At 52.7% G+C, this 15,539-nt stretch overlaps 1 protein-coding gene across 1 annotated transcript; it reads right to left on the reverse strand.

The window, feature by feature from the left end:
• Positions 1-2,304: 2,304 nt before the first annotated feature.
• On the reverse strand, positions 2,305-15,417 carry LOC143260265 (uncharacterized). Its single transcript, XM_076525182.1, has 4 exons — positions 14,926-15,417; positions 4,439-4,524; positions 3,760-3,984; positions 2,305-3,449 (listed from the first exon to the last, which is right to left on the reverse strand). The coding sequence occupies exons 2-4, from the start codon at positions 4,517-4,519 to the stop codon at positions 2,817-2,819; spliced, it is 939 nt and encodes a 312-aa protein (XP_076381297.1). The 5' UTR covers positions 4,520-4,524; positions 14,926-15,417; the 3' UTR covers positions 2,305-2,816.
• Between the last annotated feature and the right edge of the window lie 122 nt (positions 15,418-15,539).

Consider the following 15,539-nt stretch of genomic DNA (forward strand, 5'->3'; position numbering starts at 1 on the left):
ATGCCGCCATCTCCTGCAACAAAAATCCTAACTTTTGGTCGCTGTCTCGGGTTCGATGTTCCAGTTTCGAGACGTCGAATCAGGGGTATTTTTCTGAAACAGGCTGCTCGTTAGGGGCTTCGAGATACGCGAGCACGATCTCTCTGTCGTTTCAGAGTATAGAGCCTCCAAAGTTGTCAAAGGGAGCTTTTATATAATCGACGAACCTTGGATCTCGCAGGGAAGAGCGTTCGATGAAGGTTTGGAGACGTTTGCATGTATCGTCTCCTGGTGTCAAAGTACGCCGAGCACCGTACACTGAGAATTTGAAGTCGGTGGAACCAGCGTTTCGCCGAAATGGCCCAGATGATTTGGCTCAGGATCTAGGATTATCCGAAGTGTTCTCGAAACTTGGCCAATTGCTTGTATCGACGATCGATCGATCGACGTTATGATATTGTTCGAACGTACGGGGCCATCGGTACTCCTTTGCGGATCGTTAAGACACGAAATCCCGGTTTTGGATCGGTGGAAGCGAATCGATCGAAGGAGGCTTGCTATCTCGTAAACCGGAAGCGCGACCATCCGATCCAGGATAGAGCGAATAATTGGCAGCATCGAATCTCGAGACCGGATAATTGGCTATTTAGTTTATAAGCGGTCGCGGGTCATCGGGTACGTAGGCAACATACTTGGGATTATCGGAATCGATGCGGACTAATCTCTCGATAGGATTCTACGTCGAGGCGCGGGAGGGGAGACGAGCGGCGAGATTCCAAGATGCTCCGAAATAGAAGCTCACCCTTCCGGACACCTTGCGACGATCGATCGGCCCACGCAGGTTTCCCGTGCGTTCGACGGCTCGAAACGAATCGACTCGTATCCGCGGATGTCCTGGAAAAGTCCGATGGCCCGGTGCCGCAGCAGCTTATCTGAAATCGTAATTATACGGTGTAGAACGAGTACGGAGGCTGGCTCGGGACCTAATTAACTTCTACGAGAACGATCGAGGTTACGTTATAAGCTGATACCAGACCAGGGTTGGAACACCGCCAGATCTTCTAAGAAATACTAAGAAATGTTCTAGTAGGGATCAACGTTCAACCGTTATTTAAGACACGGTTTATTTTACACGGGACGTTCCTTCGCGGCTGAAATCAAGATGGTCGTCGCTGGTAACCTCGCGTTCTTGCGATTTGACGCCGATCGATCAATTTTTGCAACGTTTCTTTGGTATAGTTGTTCGACCAAAACTGCTAATTCAATCGAGCAGAAGTTTTAGCGGAAATCTATTCTTTCGTTACTTGAAATTTTCCGCTACGAGGTCGTTCGGGTCGAACAATGCGAAAAACAGCTGCCTGGACTCGCGAAAATGTCCTGGATCCGGACCAGAGGTTCCCAGGCCATTAATTACCATCGCGGAACGCGTTTCCGCATTTCCCTCCGGGTATTCGCTTTTTACCGATGGAGAAAGTCGAATTTCGGTGCTCCTGTTTTCACCTCGAATTGTTCGTGCATCCGATCGCTTTATTTCCACTCCGACAGCCCTCCAGCTCCGGCACGAGTCCACGATCGACGAATGGGTTCCCCCGAGTTATCCTTTTTCTTCGTCGAGCTCGTTTCCACAGAAATCGGCGATGCCGGTTGTCGATCGCGCGCGGCTGTCGTCCGACGACCATCGACGGTCCGCTTCTTGCGCGGATCGTTTAACGTCGTTGAGAAAGAATGCGTCCGATAGAGCGAAATCCAGCACGTGCGATCGTCGATCGCCTGCGAAAATCGTACGACGCCGGTGACAGCCTTTGTCGATCATCGAATAGGAATTTCAATCGTTGATACCTCTTTCTCTCGCGAAACCCGTTCCACGTGCTCGCAATTAACGGAGCCAGTGGATGTGAGTCAAGCTCCCGTTTGATTCATCGAGACGCTATCTAATCGCCGCGACACTTTTTTGGAGCGAGTCACTCTTCCTGCAATCGGCAAAACTCGTTGCCTGTTTATCAATTGTCGTACCATAATTAATCGGGCTCTCGATGTTCGTCGAGTGCTCTGTTCGACTTTAGCGTACGTATACTTCGAAACGAACGAGCGTTTTAATTGTCTCGAAACGATGCGTCGAAGGGAATCGTCTCTAATTATTCACGCATTCTCGTTTATTACCGTTTCGATATCGTAATGCTTGGTACTTCGAGTATATCCTCGACGCTCTGGAATAAAAGGATGTTCAGGATTCAGGATCGAAGAAGTCTTTCGAATCGCGAACGTTCCGAATCTCTCTCGTGATCAAGGAATCTTCAGGATTGTCCCGGATCCATCTCGACGATGTATCGTGCCGACTCTTCCTTTATTCTCTGCGAGACAATCGATACAGTGTATACTTTTCAAAGCAGTCAACAAGATAAAAAAAAAGGAGGCGAACGGCCCACGGACGTTCTCTAGAAAATTGCGAGAGCTAAGGGGGATGGGGGATAATTACAAACGATTTTCCTTTATTAAACGCGCGAGTACGTTAAATAGTTAATTAATAATAATAATAATTAAATATATATTAGAATTTCATCTCTCTCTCTCTCTCTCTCTCTCTCTCTCTCTCTCAATAACTCCCAGACACATTTGAATCCCGTGCCCAATCCAAGCGAATCCGATCGAACAGTCTTCGGCTCGTGAAACAATTTGCAAAACGAAACCACGAAACATCGTCCAGCTTTTACTAAAAATAACAGCGCGAAATTAATTCGAATGCCGAATTAGTGAATCGAATCGACTGCGGATTGAACTAGGCCGAACGAACGATCCTAAACGATTAAAGAAACGATCCTACACGATTTCGACCGAGCTCAGAAGTCCTTCTTCTTGTCCTTGTCCACTAGCACGTTGTCGTGATAGCTGATTTCCTGGCCGGGGACCGCAGGATGAAGATAATGCGGCTCCACGTCGATTTTCTCCTTGACATCCGAGTCCAGTACCACGGAGTGATGGGGTCCTCGGTGATGTTGCTGTTGCTGCTGCTGCTGCTGCTGTTGTTTCCCAGTAGATTGATGCTGATGCTGGTGCTGGTGCGAGTGCTGTTTCTCCTCGTCCTGCTCGTACTTCTTCATCATCTCCCTCAACTGCTCCAAGTCGATGTCCTCCTCGAACTTCGAGAACAAGCCCTCGCCGGTCTCGTCCAGCTTCTTGGAGTCTTTCAGGTGTTTGTACAGCTGCAGGAAACGCTCGTCGGCCTTCACCCCGTCTCTCGTCGTGTTCTTCGAGGCGTTCAAGTTCGGGTTTAGGAGAAGGTCCGGTGTCTCGTGCACGATGTTCACGTTCTTGTCCAGATTCTCTTCGGTCAGGGACTGCAGGAGCGTGTTGTAGTCCGGCTTGATCCGGGACGTCTCCATGCAGGAGCTGCAGGAACAGTTCGTGATGATCTGCACCTTCTTCTGCATCGTGATCGGGTTGTTGTCCTCGTCCTTGCAGTCCAGGGTCACCTGGAACGTCGAACGGCCGCGTGAGGAAAAATAGGTCTGTTCGTTCCCTGCGCACGAAGTCGAGCGACCGATCGTTTATTTTGCATTGAAACGCGGAGTTTAACGGTGGCATATTGAAGAAACAAGAACGCCGCGATGGGTTCGGATAGGCGGCCGGAGATAAGATCGAGCGTGTCGAGCGAATTAGAAAACGGAAGATAGCGTTACCGAATGTTCCGGAGGTGGCTGAACAGGTTTAAGCGGTGATAAGGGGCGCGAGGGAGCGTAACAGGGTAACAGGGTGGTGTCGTCCGGCCGCTCGTTAATTTACCGTGTGCCAGACGCTGTCGAGGGGCTGACACGAGTCGCAGTATGGCCTGATGAGGTCGCCGGGCGCGGACGGCTCGCTATGGGGCACCATGTACGAGAAACAAGCGCCGACGCACACGTTGTTGTCCAACTCCTTCGAGGAACACTGCGGCCATGTGACTACCTGCTTGATGGGGGTTGTCTTGCACCAGCTGTGCTTGTCAGGGTAGAGCACGATGTTGTGGACCTTGAAACGAACGATCGCGTTCAACGTCGTCGTTCGGATTTAGCTCGCGATCCGAAGAAACCGTGACCTTCGAGAATCGAAAGAAAACCTCGAACAAGGATCGACGCGTCGCGCCCAATTCGAACGCTGTACCGTAGACCCTTGCTCGACGTTTCCCATTGAACTTGTCCTGAAATAATTGTGCCAGGTAAAAGCGCGCACGTCGTGCACCTTGTAGAAATATCGGCGATACCTTCGGGGGGTATCTTTCACGATTTTCCAGCTAAAATATGATCGCAAGGTATAAGGCATACGTACTTTTGAGCAAGGTACCGATTAAAAACGTATGTCTAGCAATTTTTCCAGGAACAATCCTTAAAGGTCACGTCGCTCCAGATTGTTAACTACGCGCCCTGGAACAGCACTACTAGGGAACGGACGGATCGGTATGTATCGTCGAAGATGATCGATAAACCTTGTGCTCTCGGTGCGCGAGAAGAAGGGTCGACTGGACGAGCAGCAGGACCGCCACCGTCAGTTGACACGTCGATCCCATGATCCCTGGAACAATGAAAGGGAGAGAGAGAGGGTATCCGAATCTTTCCAACCGATCGGTCGAAACGGTTGCCGCTGTGAAATGGTTGCCAGGTAAAAAAAAGCCGCGGGACTCGAAACTTTCTCCGCGAGGCGCGGCGCGGCGCGAGGGCCGAGCAACTCGCCGTGGAATTTCGCGATCGCAATTGCGATCGCGATTCCGATCGCAATTCCAATTCCGATTCCGAGCCGAGAGCCGCGCCGAGCGCTGGGTGCTAAACGCAGAGCGCCGATCGCGAGTGCACGCGTGCAGTCGATGTTCCCCACCTTGGATGAATGAAAGTCGCGAGTCGAGACCGTCGATACTGGCGAATCACACGACTGCCGCGAGTTTGTCGCGGTGCCGCGTTGCGCATACTGTCGCTCCTTGCCAGGAGAATCTTAATTATCGCGAGTATACTTCATTCAACGTTTCTCGACACGTCAGCAATTTTATTCCATTCGGAATATTTTCCATAGAGATCGTTACGGATTGTGCGCGATAATTTTTAACGGCGCCTCGAGGTCGCGATTCGAAGGCAACGGGTTAAGTATTTATGAAATACCTTAGTTCAAAGTTGTGTCAGGGTCTTTTATCTAATCGGTGCGCCGAACTGTATTCTAATTTCTAGAACCTCGCAGACAAAAAATCGACGGAGAAGGAAGCGCAACGATGGTCGCAATAGCAACTGTTCCGAACTGCGTGCTTCATAAATACTTGGCGGCAAAAAGTCGCGTCGATAATATCCCAAGCGAGAGATAACTTTACGTTACAGAGAAATAACTCTGCTATACCTAAGCAATTTTCGCAATTTTCTACAGCACGATCCAACGGGAAGGATATCCAGAGAGCCTAGAAAATTGTTACTCGCGATTGAAAAATTGAAGTGGGCACAGTCCCACCGTCGGGCCCACGGGCCCGCTCGAGCCCGAGGTCCCCGGTTCGACGACCGTCTGAAATTACGTCACCGAGATTTGTCGTGGTGCCGTCTTCCGTCGGGCCCTGTCGGCTCTTCCTTTTTTCGTCGCGTTCGTCGCGTGAATTTTGTTTAAAGCGAGGCCGCCTCGCCTCGCCTCGTGCACATAGGGGGCTCGTAAACGCGACGGGGCCCGGTCCAAGGGAACACGGGGTTAATAGAGGGGGCCCCGGTATCGGTGCTTCATTCATAAATCGTCGGCTCGATTCCCCGATTTCCGAGGACGCGCGACGCGGCGCGTCGGCTCGGGATGCTCGAATTTTAAAGTCGCCCAGATTCCGAGATAACGGAATTCCGCGGCGCTCCTCGGGATCGCTGGTGAACGGGAGACTTTCTCGTGGATGTGCCGGCCATAAATAGCGGCGGATTTCTGGTACGGGTCTTGAATACGCGATGCATCTCCTTCCGGCGTCGCGTACCGAGACCGAGACCGAGCTCTTCCCCCGAGGCGGCACGACCACGGAAAAGCTGCGGTAAAACCACGGAAAAACGACTGCGCGACGGCTTGTTGCTCGCGGAACGATCACTGTTGCGCCACGAATGCATTATGCAGCTGCAGATTTTTCCGAAATTGCTCGCCTCGAGTCGGGGACCCTGACTCCGCTTTTCTCCTGTGGTTTTCACCGGTTCCAGGGAAATCAATGCTTCCAACGAATTCTCCGGCGTCCGCTGGAAATTGGAACGAATCTTGATTCTTCCGTACGGCGATGATATCGTTTCGGACTTTGGTATTCCTCCATCGAATATTCGTTGCTCGTTCGCATCAAATTGTCTCCGTTCATTTTCATGCGTGTCGATCGAAACTCGATCGAGAATCTTTACGCGAGGCAAAAATGTTCCGCATCGATTGCACGAGTTAGCGTAATTCGAATAAAAAGTTCTTTCTTTCTTCGACTATTGTAGTCGACTGCGTGTTCGAGATTTCACCCGTTCGGTTCTGTCGCGGGAGCAAAAAATCCGCAGTCGAGACGGACGAAGTAGACGCGAGTCCAGGAACGTGTAACAAACTAGTTGCGTTTGGCAGTCTCCTAATTAGCCGATCCGAGTCAGCGTCGTCCGACGCGATTACATTCGCGCAGCGATCTGTAATGAAGCAATAATTCGGTATAGCGAGAGGGGGCTCGCCCCGTTGAAGCAGCGGGGGCAGCATCAACGAGACGGAGAAAGGTAAAAGAGCCGAACGAAGAAAGAGAGAGAGCAAGTATCGAGAAAGGGAGAGAGAGAGAGAGAGAGAGAGAGAGAGAGAGAGAGAGAGAGAGAGGAGGCCCTGGTGGCCGGATCGATGGCGACGGAAAAAAAGCGTCAATCTCATCGTACGATCTTCCTTGATCCTTTGGACGATCACCGTCGAACAAGTGGCAGGCACGACAAGGTAAAGGGATGTGCAGGTTCCAATTACGAGGAGCACACCGGCCGCGGCCCTTTTTTCGAAGCCCGAAGTCCGGAGCAAAGCCTCGGATCCGTTTCGCCGACGGACCCGTTTCGTGCATCCTCCGTTTTCAGCCCTTCAGGAATTCACTTTGTCGTTGGACTCGCGAGTTGAATTCCTGACAACAGAAGGAATCTCGTCCCTTCCCGGACAATTGGTCCCCGGTATTTCCAGGAGAGGATCAACTTTTCGTTCCCCTCCGATGCATTTCAATTCCGATCCCTCTCCTTCCGCGGCCCTCTTCCCTCCCGTGTTCCTTCGGCTTCTTCGACGTTCCGCCCCGGCCTTTTCTTCCACCGTTTCATCCCGTCACTCTTCGTTCGTGGAACCTTTTCCTTTCTCCGCGTGGCTACCCGTTCTACTTTATTCTCACGCGGACCCCCTCGTCCGCTTCTCTCCTCCTCTTCTGCTCTTTTCATCCTGCGTTTCTTATTCCGATTTCCAAGAAGAACGGAAGCCGCCGCCGCCGCCGCCGCCGCCGCCGCGGCCGCGATCCAACCGCGACCTAAACCCGATCATGGATCGAGAGGAGCCTGGTGCCCCGGGAAAATCCTCGGCTCGGTTGATTCGATTTTCTGGATTTTCGTTATAGGATGACTAAGGTATCGTTTCAACGTGGAAACTGCTGTACTATGAAGTTTCGTTATTATTAGGCTTTTAGAGCTTCGTCGGCTGTGTTTCTTCACGCGCGACGAATAAAGATGAGATTTATAGCGTCGATTCCAATTTGTGTACGAGTTATCGGTGAACCGCGCAAATACGTGCACGCTAGCGTTTTAAGAGACAAGTCCAAGGTAATCGAAATTAGATTACATTTCATTGCATTCCCGTTACGAACTACTTTGGAAAATAAAATGCGGCTCTCTTAGCTTCCGCGGTTCGATGCCAGTATTTGTACACGCGAGTCCGATGAAACCGAAATTGGACAAATTTTCGTCGCATTCCCTTTTCCCAAAGCATTTTCTAAATGTCACCGCCTCGAGCTTTCGTGGTTCCGCCGCGGCTGATATTATTTTAATTCGAAAGCGGGACGAAGCTCGAAGATCGACGCGGAGCAAAGAAACGAAGATATCGTCTCGGTTTCGGTTGCGGAGACGGGGTTCGGTGTCGGAGGGACGTTGACGTTTACTAATAGCTTCCTACACCTGCCGCAAATTAGCCTAAACACACGATAGTCAGCAAATTAGAGCTCTCGGGTGATTCTTGTTGAATCACCCTGTACGTGCCGGCGAAAGGGGAGGTGTGCGGCGGCTATTCTATACGGCCTATACGGCCCCGGCCGCCCATCTCATTTCCACGAGCGGAGATTTGAATGACCGAGTAGGACGCTACAGGGACGTACTTAATTCGGACGAGTTTCACGACTCACGGCGAGTATCTCTTCACTCGACCACACGACGTCGAAGCTGTTTTAGAATCCGCGCGAACGGCAACCGGTCTTGAACGAAGCGAATCTAACGATTCGATCGTGTAAAGGCTTCTTCGTTGAACGCAACAATTACGATACGATTGGTATTCTAGACTTTTACTTGGTGTTTCATGCGAGTTGGAATAACGGCAGATAATATTGAAGTATCTATGAACGACGCGTATCTACGAGTGACAGAAAGATCGAACAATTTCTGTGGAATCGGAATAAACTATCCGAAACTCGACGATCAACGTTTCTATAATATTCTCAAAAAGAGAAGGATGGAAGATAACTCGAATCTCGTCTCGCTAAATTGCCGGTAGAAAAATTAGAAGCTTCCCAAGATGGTCCGAGGAGCGAGCAGAGAGCAGCCGCGTAAACGAGTTCGAAGATGTTAAACGTTTCGGAGGCGAAAGTCGACCGATGGACGTCGAACGGCATGTTTATCGTCCGTGCCAGATAAATACGGCCCTGGCGGGGTCGCAGCCAGAAGTCCAAAGCTCTTTGTTGCTGCGCCACCTTCTCTTCTCGCCTCTAGGTCCGTGTCGGTGGCGTGGAGGACCTCCGGGGTCCACCTCCTTCCTCTATCTTCTTCCTCTCTCAGTCCCGTTCCTTCGATTTGCTCGTGTCGTCGAGGGCACGCGGAACAAAGACAGCCTCTGACCGATCGGGGCCCGAGGGACCGAGAAAGAGGCGACTAGAGAAGCGAGAGACGAAGAAGGCCCCCTTCGGAAAGAAAGAAAGAAAGAAAGAAGAAGAAAGGGAAAGAGAATGAGAATGAGAATGAGAAAGAGAAAGAGAAGGAGAAAGAGGGAGGGAAGGTGGTAGCCTTTAGCGAGCGAGACGGGAGAGGGTCCTGCGCCCAGCCGCGAGATTAATTTGATTTTCAAGCAAATTTGACGCGGCCTCGGGCCTAGGCGGGTCGGCACAAAGGGCGCCGCGGATCTGTGCACGCCACGGACCCTGGGGCCCGGGGCCCGTTGATGTTTCGACTCGGCCGCGGCGTCGCCCTTCCCGCGGGACCCATTTAAAAAGCACCGGGGATTAAATCGGGCCCCCTCTCGGAGCTTAACACCTTCGGCCGAGGAAGAGAGGGGGCCCGGCGGGCCCCGCGGACACGACGCGCGGGCCCCGGTTCCAGGAAGCGGCTAATAGGAATTCATATTTCACTCGGACTTTCCCCCGGCCGGAAGAAGAATTATGTTTGGCGAAACTGGACGAGTGAGGAACGCGCGGACGAGTCAACGCGAAGAGGAGCGGAGCAACGGGCCCCGTGATTTAGAGGACTCGCCGCGCCGACTGGCCGGTGCCGGTGCCGGTGCCGGCCTACCCTGCGCCTCTCCGATCAATTAGGCGGCAGGAAAATGATTTAACGATCCAATAGCTGAGGACTCTGCCAGTCGAGATTCTTCGGTGATTAAACCCCGTATTGGTTGCTCGCTGATGAATAATGGCGAGGTCGAATAGACGCTTCGGGCTCGTTATGGGCCCTCGGGCTCCCGGGGTCCTAATGCCTCGGCTGGAACTAGGAGCACCTCTATCCTTCTAGGGTGCTTTCTTTCGATCCAGCGACGTTTCGCGCTGGACAGGAGGAACGGAGACGCGTCTCGTCTTCTCAATTTCTATCTCGTGGTCGACGATCGAAGGAGCGACAGAAAACTGACGACAACTCGAGTGTTCCTTTTCGTATTAAAAATTATATTTGAACGAACCAATTGTATCGTTTCTTATAAGAGGACCGAGGGAAGGACAATGGCACGGAGAGGAATGGGGTCCTATCGGACCAGAGTTCCTACGGCCCTGGAGCACCGGGTACACGAGAGACTTTCATGATCTCTTTGCCGGCGTACTTAGACGCCGGAGAAGGAGAGAAAGAGGAACACGAGCGAGAAGAAGAGGAGGAAATGCTAGATGCTTCGAGGCTGTTCGACCAATGGAAGCATCGGCGAATAGGTACAGGTTCGGGCACGTGGTACCCGAGATTCCGTACTAGTTTCTCCTCGCTCGATCGCGTTCGAGCATTATCTACGCGTTACCATATCTGGCTAGAATGCGCGGTAGCGATCGTTCCTTTTATAAATTCCTTTTGGACTGGTTCTCGAACAAACGCGAAATTATCCACGAGTAGAATGCAACGAGCGAGGAAGATGATAAAATCGAGAGAGAGAGAGAGAGAGAGAGAGAGAGAGAGAGAGAGAGAGAAATGGCTGGCGCCATTACTTTCCGTCGCGTTAAATCCCCTCGAAATTCTCCGTTACGCGTCTCGCCGTCGAAGGTCGCCCGATCATTGGTCCCAGATTAGGGGATAATTCCGGGCGCGCAATACGTTCGGCCCGTTTTAATGAGAAATCCCTATCTCCCGATTTGGTCTAGCCCAATTTCGCATTTTGCGACCGTCCTTCGCTCTTCTTTTTTTCGCAATACGGTGCCGTGGCCGAACTAATAGGGGGCCCCGCAGGGTGAGGGCCCGGCGAGAGGGAGCCAAAATAAAGGACGGTATCGTTCGGTGGTAGGGTGGAGAACGCGTCCTGTGGAAGCGAGACGGTCGGTCGCGGTGGCTCGCGCGAGACGAAGCGAGACGGAGGACGAGCATCCCGAAGGAGGAGGCCGAAGAAAGGGGGGACTGCCGGGGGAGAGCAAGAAGAAGAAGAGGAAGAAGACGAGGGAAAAAAAGGAGTTTGCCAACAGCACCGGAGGATGCCCCGAAAACACGCTGGACGTGTGGCGCCATCTCGGCTCGTTTTTTTTCTTCCTGCTTCGCCGGCACTCTCCGCACACCCCCCAGGTACTTGTTCCTCGTGCTTTTGTTACTTCGCCCATACTAATTCTTCGCGAGCTGCACGGCGCGGCTCGGTCTGCGTGGGGAGCGAGGCCCCTCGTAGGGCCCCGTCGCGGTGGGGATACGGACTTACGTATACGGACCCCGGCGAGGCGAGGCGAGGCGAGGCGAGGCAAACCGACGCGCGACGGTGGGGCACCGTGCACCGTCCAGTGTCGGATTAAGCTGCTTTCGCACCCTCTTCGCTCCTCGATTAGATCGCAATTTTAAGCCCGCCGAAATTTCGACGGCCCCCTCCGCCGCGACCCCCGGCCGCGTTTTATGCTCGGTCATCCGTGGATCCAGAGATTAGGGGTCCCCGAACCCCGTCGCGATGATACTAATTTCTTTAACGCGGCTTCTTTTCTTCCTACTCGAGAAGCAGGATTTTCGAGGTTCGAGAGTTGCACGGAGTGGCTCGGAATGTACACTTTGTAAGATTTACTCGGAAAAAGAACAGGCGATTTGCAATTATTGCATTTCGTTCAACGATGATTGTATCGCGGAGGAGCTGTCTCTGTTTTGTGGCAAGATAGAAGAAGGTGGCGGAAAGAGAAAATTAGCGTGTCGCTTATTTAAATTTGCAAACGCTAGGCAAACGCAAAGGCAAGTCGATCGAATTGTCGCTTATTAAATTGCGCATTGTAGAATTTCATCGACGTCTAGGACATTTTTGAACGAGAGTATGGATAAAATGAGCAAAATTTGATCGCTTACAGCGTTCGGTGCGAGGGCAGGGATTTTGCGGCGCGCCGTAGCACATCGGCGCCCGAAGTCTCGACGCTTCGAGGATGTTATTTCAGGAAGCCGATACGCGTCGGCCAGAAATCATTTTCCATCGAGTTCGGTGCACGATCTCGAGGCTCGAAAGGGGCCAGTTGGTGTGTGCACCGCTTAAAGAGCCGTCCGCCGCTCCGCGCAGCGCCGCGCCGCGCCGGTGTGGCGACCGCAGTCAGAGCCGCGGACCACATACCTGCAAACGAACGTTCTTAAAAGGGAGGGCAGAGCCCAAGAACAGGTAGTTAAAATGTAATGACATTGTTGTTTTTAATGCTCGCCTCTTTAAAACGGGCCCTTTCGTCTTCCTCGTGCCTGGCCCCGCTACTTCGGCCATCGCAATCTCTCTCTCTCTCTCTCTCTCTTTCACACATACACTCACACACACACACACTCTCTCTCTCTCTCTTTTCTGTAACAAGAGAAAGGGCAAAAAACAAAGAAAAAGAAAATTAACCGAGAGTCTGGAGCGTCCGATTCGATTCGATTTTCTCGTGCCACCCTCTCGAAAACCGTCCCCTTTCTCCGAAGAAGGCTCCCGGAGGGCGGAACAAAAAGAATCCTGCTTTATCTCGACCGATTTCACGGGGTATCGGTGTTCCAAGGTGCGAGGAAAGCAGCAATTTGTACTTGTTCAATGATCTTTTCGGATAATCTGTTGGGTGGCGGGCCGCGAGATGACGGAGCAGTTCTCCGCGACCCCACGGACCCCGGTCACGGTGTCGAGTGTCACGGCTCCCCCGGTGGACCCCCTCTCCAGCTGATTTTTCATAGTTCGTTACCGGGGACCACACACCGACGCGAGTCGCGAGGAATGCCCAGGAACACGGGACAACGTGTCAAAATTCGCCTCGCCGCCGCGCCGAACGACTTAATGAGAGGTTGAAGACACCAATTAAACCGGAGGTATTATTGTCCATTTTCTGCGGCCCAATTACTCGGGAGGCGCGAACACGGTCGCATTAGCCGCTCCGAAGCTACGCCGAGACCTGGCTACCTGCAGCTTCGAAAAGAAGCGCACCGTAAGATGTAATTAACTGCGCACCGCTCCTCCGGGAACGAGACCGGTTAATGATATTACGGGATGTGTTTGCGGGACCCGGTGATACGGTCAACAATGGCCTCGATTTCGCAGCACAACGAGACCTTTTGTCGAGACCGCGAGAGGAATTAAGCGTCGTTGCTTTTTCTTCGGGCCTTCCGGTGTTATTTCGACAGCGTTATTTTTTTTGTCAGCTGCTTCGTCACGGGTTCGAGCTAACTGCGACACCGACAGCGGAGCTCGAGAATCGAAAGAGAGACTCGTTTGCTTCGCGCAAGGAAAATCAACCTCGGCTCGCGCGTCTGCCCCCTTGGAATCGTAACGCAGAGCTCGAGAACTCGAGGAGAGCTTGCAAGCTCGCTATCGTCGTGTTCTATCGTATTTCTAAGCGGACGCCGCGACTCTCGCGCTCCTAATTCCGTGATATCTGTGAAATATGGTCGACGTTTCGGGCAAGAGGTTTCTCGCGTGATATATTCGAGATTAGCCAATTAAGCGCACAGTGGCGAGTCGAGTTGGTCGCGAAAGGTCTTCATTAGAAAGGACCCGATGCCGAGCTGGCTACCGCGCAACCGTTCCACTTCGGAAGTTGGCTGTTGCGTCTAAGAAGAGCTATCATTAACTCGAGAATAGGGTCCGGGTATTAGGATTAGTGGGCAAAACGTTTCGGGATAGGGTGCTTCTGGACTATTTAGACCGAGAACCGGCGGCCATGTCCCTTCGGCCACGGTCTCGCCACTCTCTCTCTCTAAGAGCCTGTGATCAACGGTGACTCGCTCAGCTGGTGTTGACTTTGACTGTCCATCGATACCAGACCGACCACCGGGCAGAGAATCGGGGGAAACGTCGCTTCATGGTTTACCTTCGATTCGACCGCCGCGGATTCGCACGGTTCGCGCTCGTTCCGACGAACTGCCGCGCGAGATTTATTCCTCGCGATCGATCCTACTTTCACGCGCGAGCTGACGGCGATCGTTTCACGGGTCCCAGGAAGTACGCGATTCCTATCCCTTGCTCGAAGATTTGTATAAATTCAATCGCTTCCCCGCGAATCGCGTTTATCGTTGGACGAATTAGACGAGGGTCGCGTTCGATTTGAAAAGAGAGCGATCGATCGTTACGTAACCGTGCAAGCCTCGTGCAATAATATTTTACTTAAGCGGTTTATACATCGTCCATAATCGGTGGCGAAAAGTGCTAGCTAGGCAGCCATCTTGAAACTAGTGGAACGACTCCGCGTAGCTCCACTTTCAAAACAGTTTCAGAGCTACGAATTGGAACACTTTTGCCTCGAGCAGAGGTTTACAGATGGTCTATGTACGATCGTGTTCGTCACTTTTTTTGCACTGCTGGCACGTTCTTTACGAACGCCGTAAACGCTGTAACAGCATTTCGAACTATGTCGATCGATGGAAACGATTTCATTGCCACTCGTTTGTTGACGCTCGGAGACGCATAGACGGTGTAAAAATGTGCGAAGCGCGATACGAGACGACGCCAGCCTCTGGCGATGACGAGACAAAATCCGTCGTCTCCGTCGAACGGATTCGCGAGTGCGGAAAGAGTCTCGAACGTCCCGAGTCTTCCAAAGTGTCTAAAAAAGTGTCCCGACGGATCTCGGATCCTCCGGTCGAAGAAAACCGTCCTCGAAGCGCCTCGACCGGTCCCATCGGTACCGGTGCTAGGTCCCAAGGACGCGCGGGGGTCTTTCGAGTCCGAATCGCGAAAATGAGAAAACCTCGCGGCGTATCGGTAGCGTATCGGTAGCTTATCGGTAGCTTATCGGTAGCGGGTCGGCAGCGGTTCGACGATCGGATCTCTGCGAGCGTGGAGTCTGCGGTCGTTGCGTGTCGCGTCGAGGTGCTGGCAACTCTGGCAACGATCTCGAGCGGTTGGCCAAGCAGCCTTGGCTTTTCTGAAGAGACTGTCACTCACCTCGGTGTGCGTCAGCGACGTCGCGAACTACGCACCACTCTCGGAAGAAACGCCGATGGAACGGATTCGGTTGAATCGGAAGAAAAACGGGACGCCGCGCGCGTTTTCTCCGTCGGTTCGTTGTGCGGAACGGTCCCTGTTTCCGTTCTGTAGAGATCGGGGCCCGTCGCGGTTCTCACTGGCGGTTTTTCGGGGCCCTGGACCGCGGCCCGTCGCCGGCAGCAGGCTCTCTCTCTCTCTCTCTCTCTCTCCTCTCTGCGGAGAGAGATCGGGGAATATCGGGAATCGGGGCGGATCCGCGAGGAGAACAGACTCCGTGAACACGAATCTCCTCTTCTGCGGTCGAACGGTGTTTCGGTGTTTCGGTGTTTCGCGGCCTCTCGAGGAGAATCGAGACGAATAGAGGAGGATCGAGGAGAATCGAGGAGAATCGAGGAGAATCTACACACGGACACAGACCGGGGATCCGATATGAGGCTGAGCCGAACCGAGCTGAGGTTGAACACGAAACTGTGCTGCCGATCTCTCGTGTTCCGTTCTCTCCTCCTCCTCCTCCTCCTTCTCCTCCTCCTCCTCTTCTCTTCTCTCGCTCTCCACCTCCACCACCACCACCA

Source organism: Megalopta genalis, chromosome 11 (assembly GCF_051020955.1).
Source record: "Megalopta genalis isolate 19385.01 chromosome 11, iyMegGena1_principal, whole genome shotgun sequence".
NCBI lineage: Eukaryota > Metazoa > Arthropoda > Insecta > Hymenoptera > Halictidae > Megalopta > Megalopta genalis.

Bases quoted from the DNA above. Each gene is read 5' to 3' on its own strand.
- LOC143260265 (XM_076525182.1), bottom strand. From the start codon at position 4,519: ATGGGATCGACGTGTCAACTGACGGTGGCGGTCCTGCTGCTCGTCCAG. The intron at 3,985-4,438 runs GTTTATCGATCA...GTTCGTTTCAAG, and splicing joins TCGCGCACCGAGAGCACAAG to GTCCACAACATCGTGCTCTA. The intron at 3,450-3,759 runs GTAAATTAACGA...TCGACGTTCCAG, and splicing joins TCGACAGCGTCTGGCACACG to GTGACCCTGGACTGCAAGGA.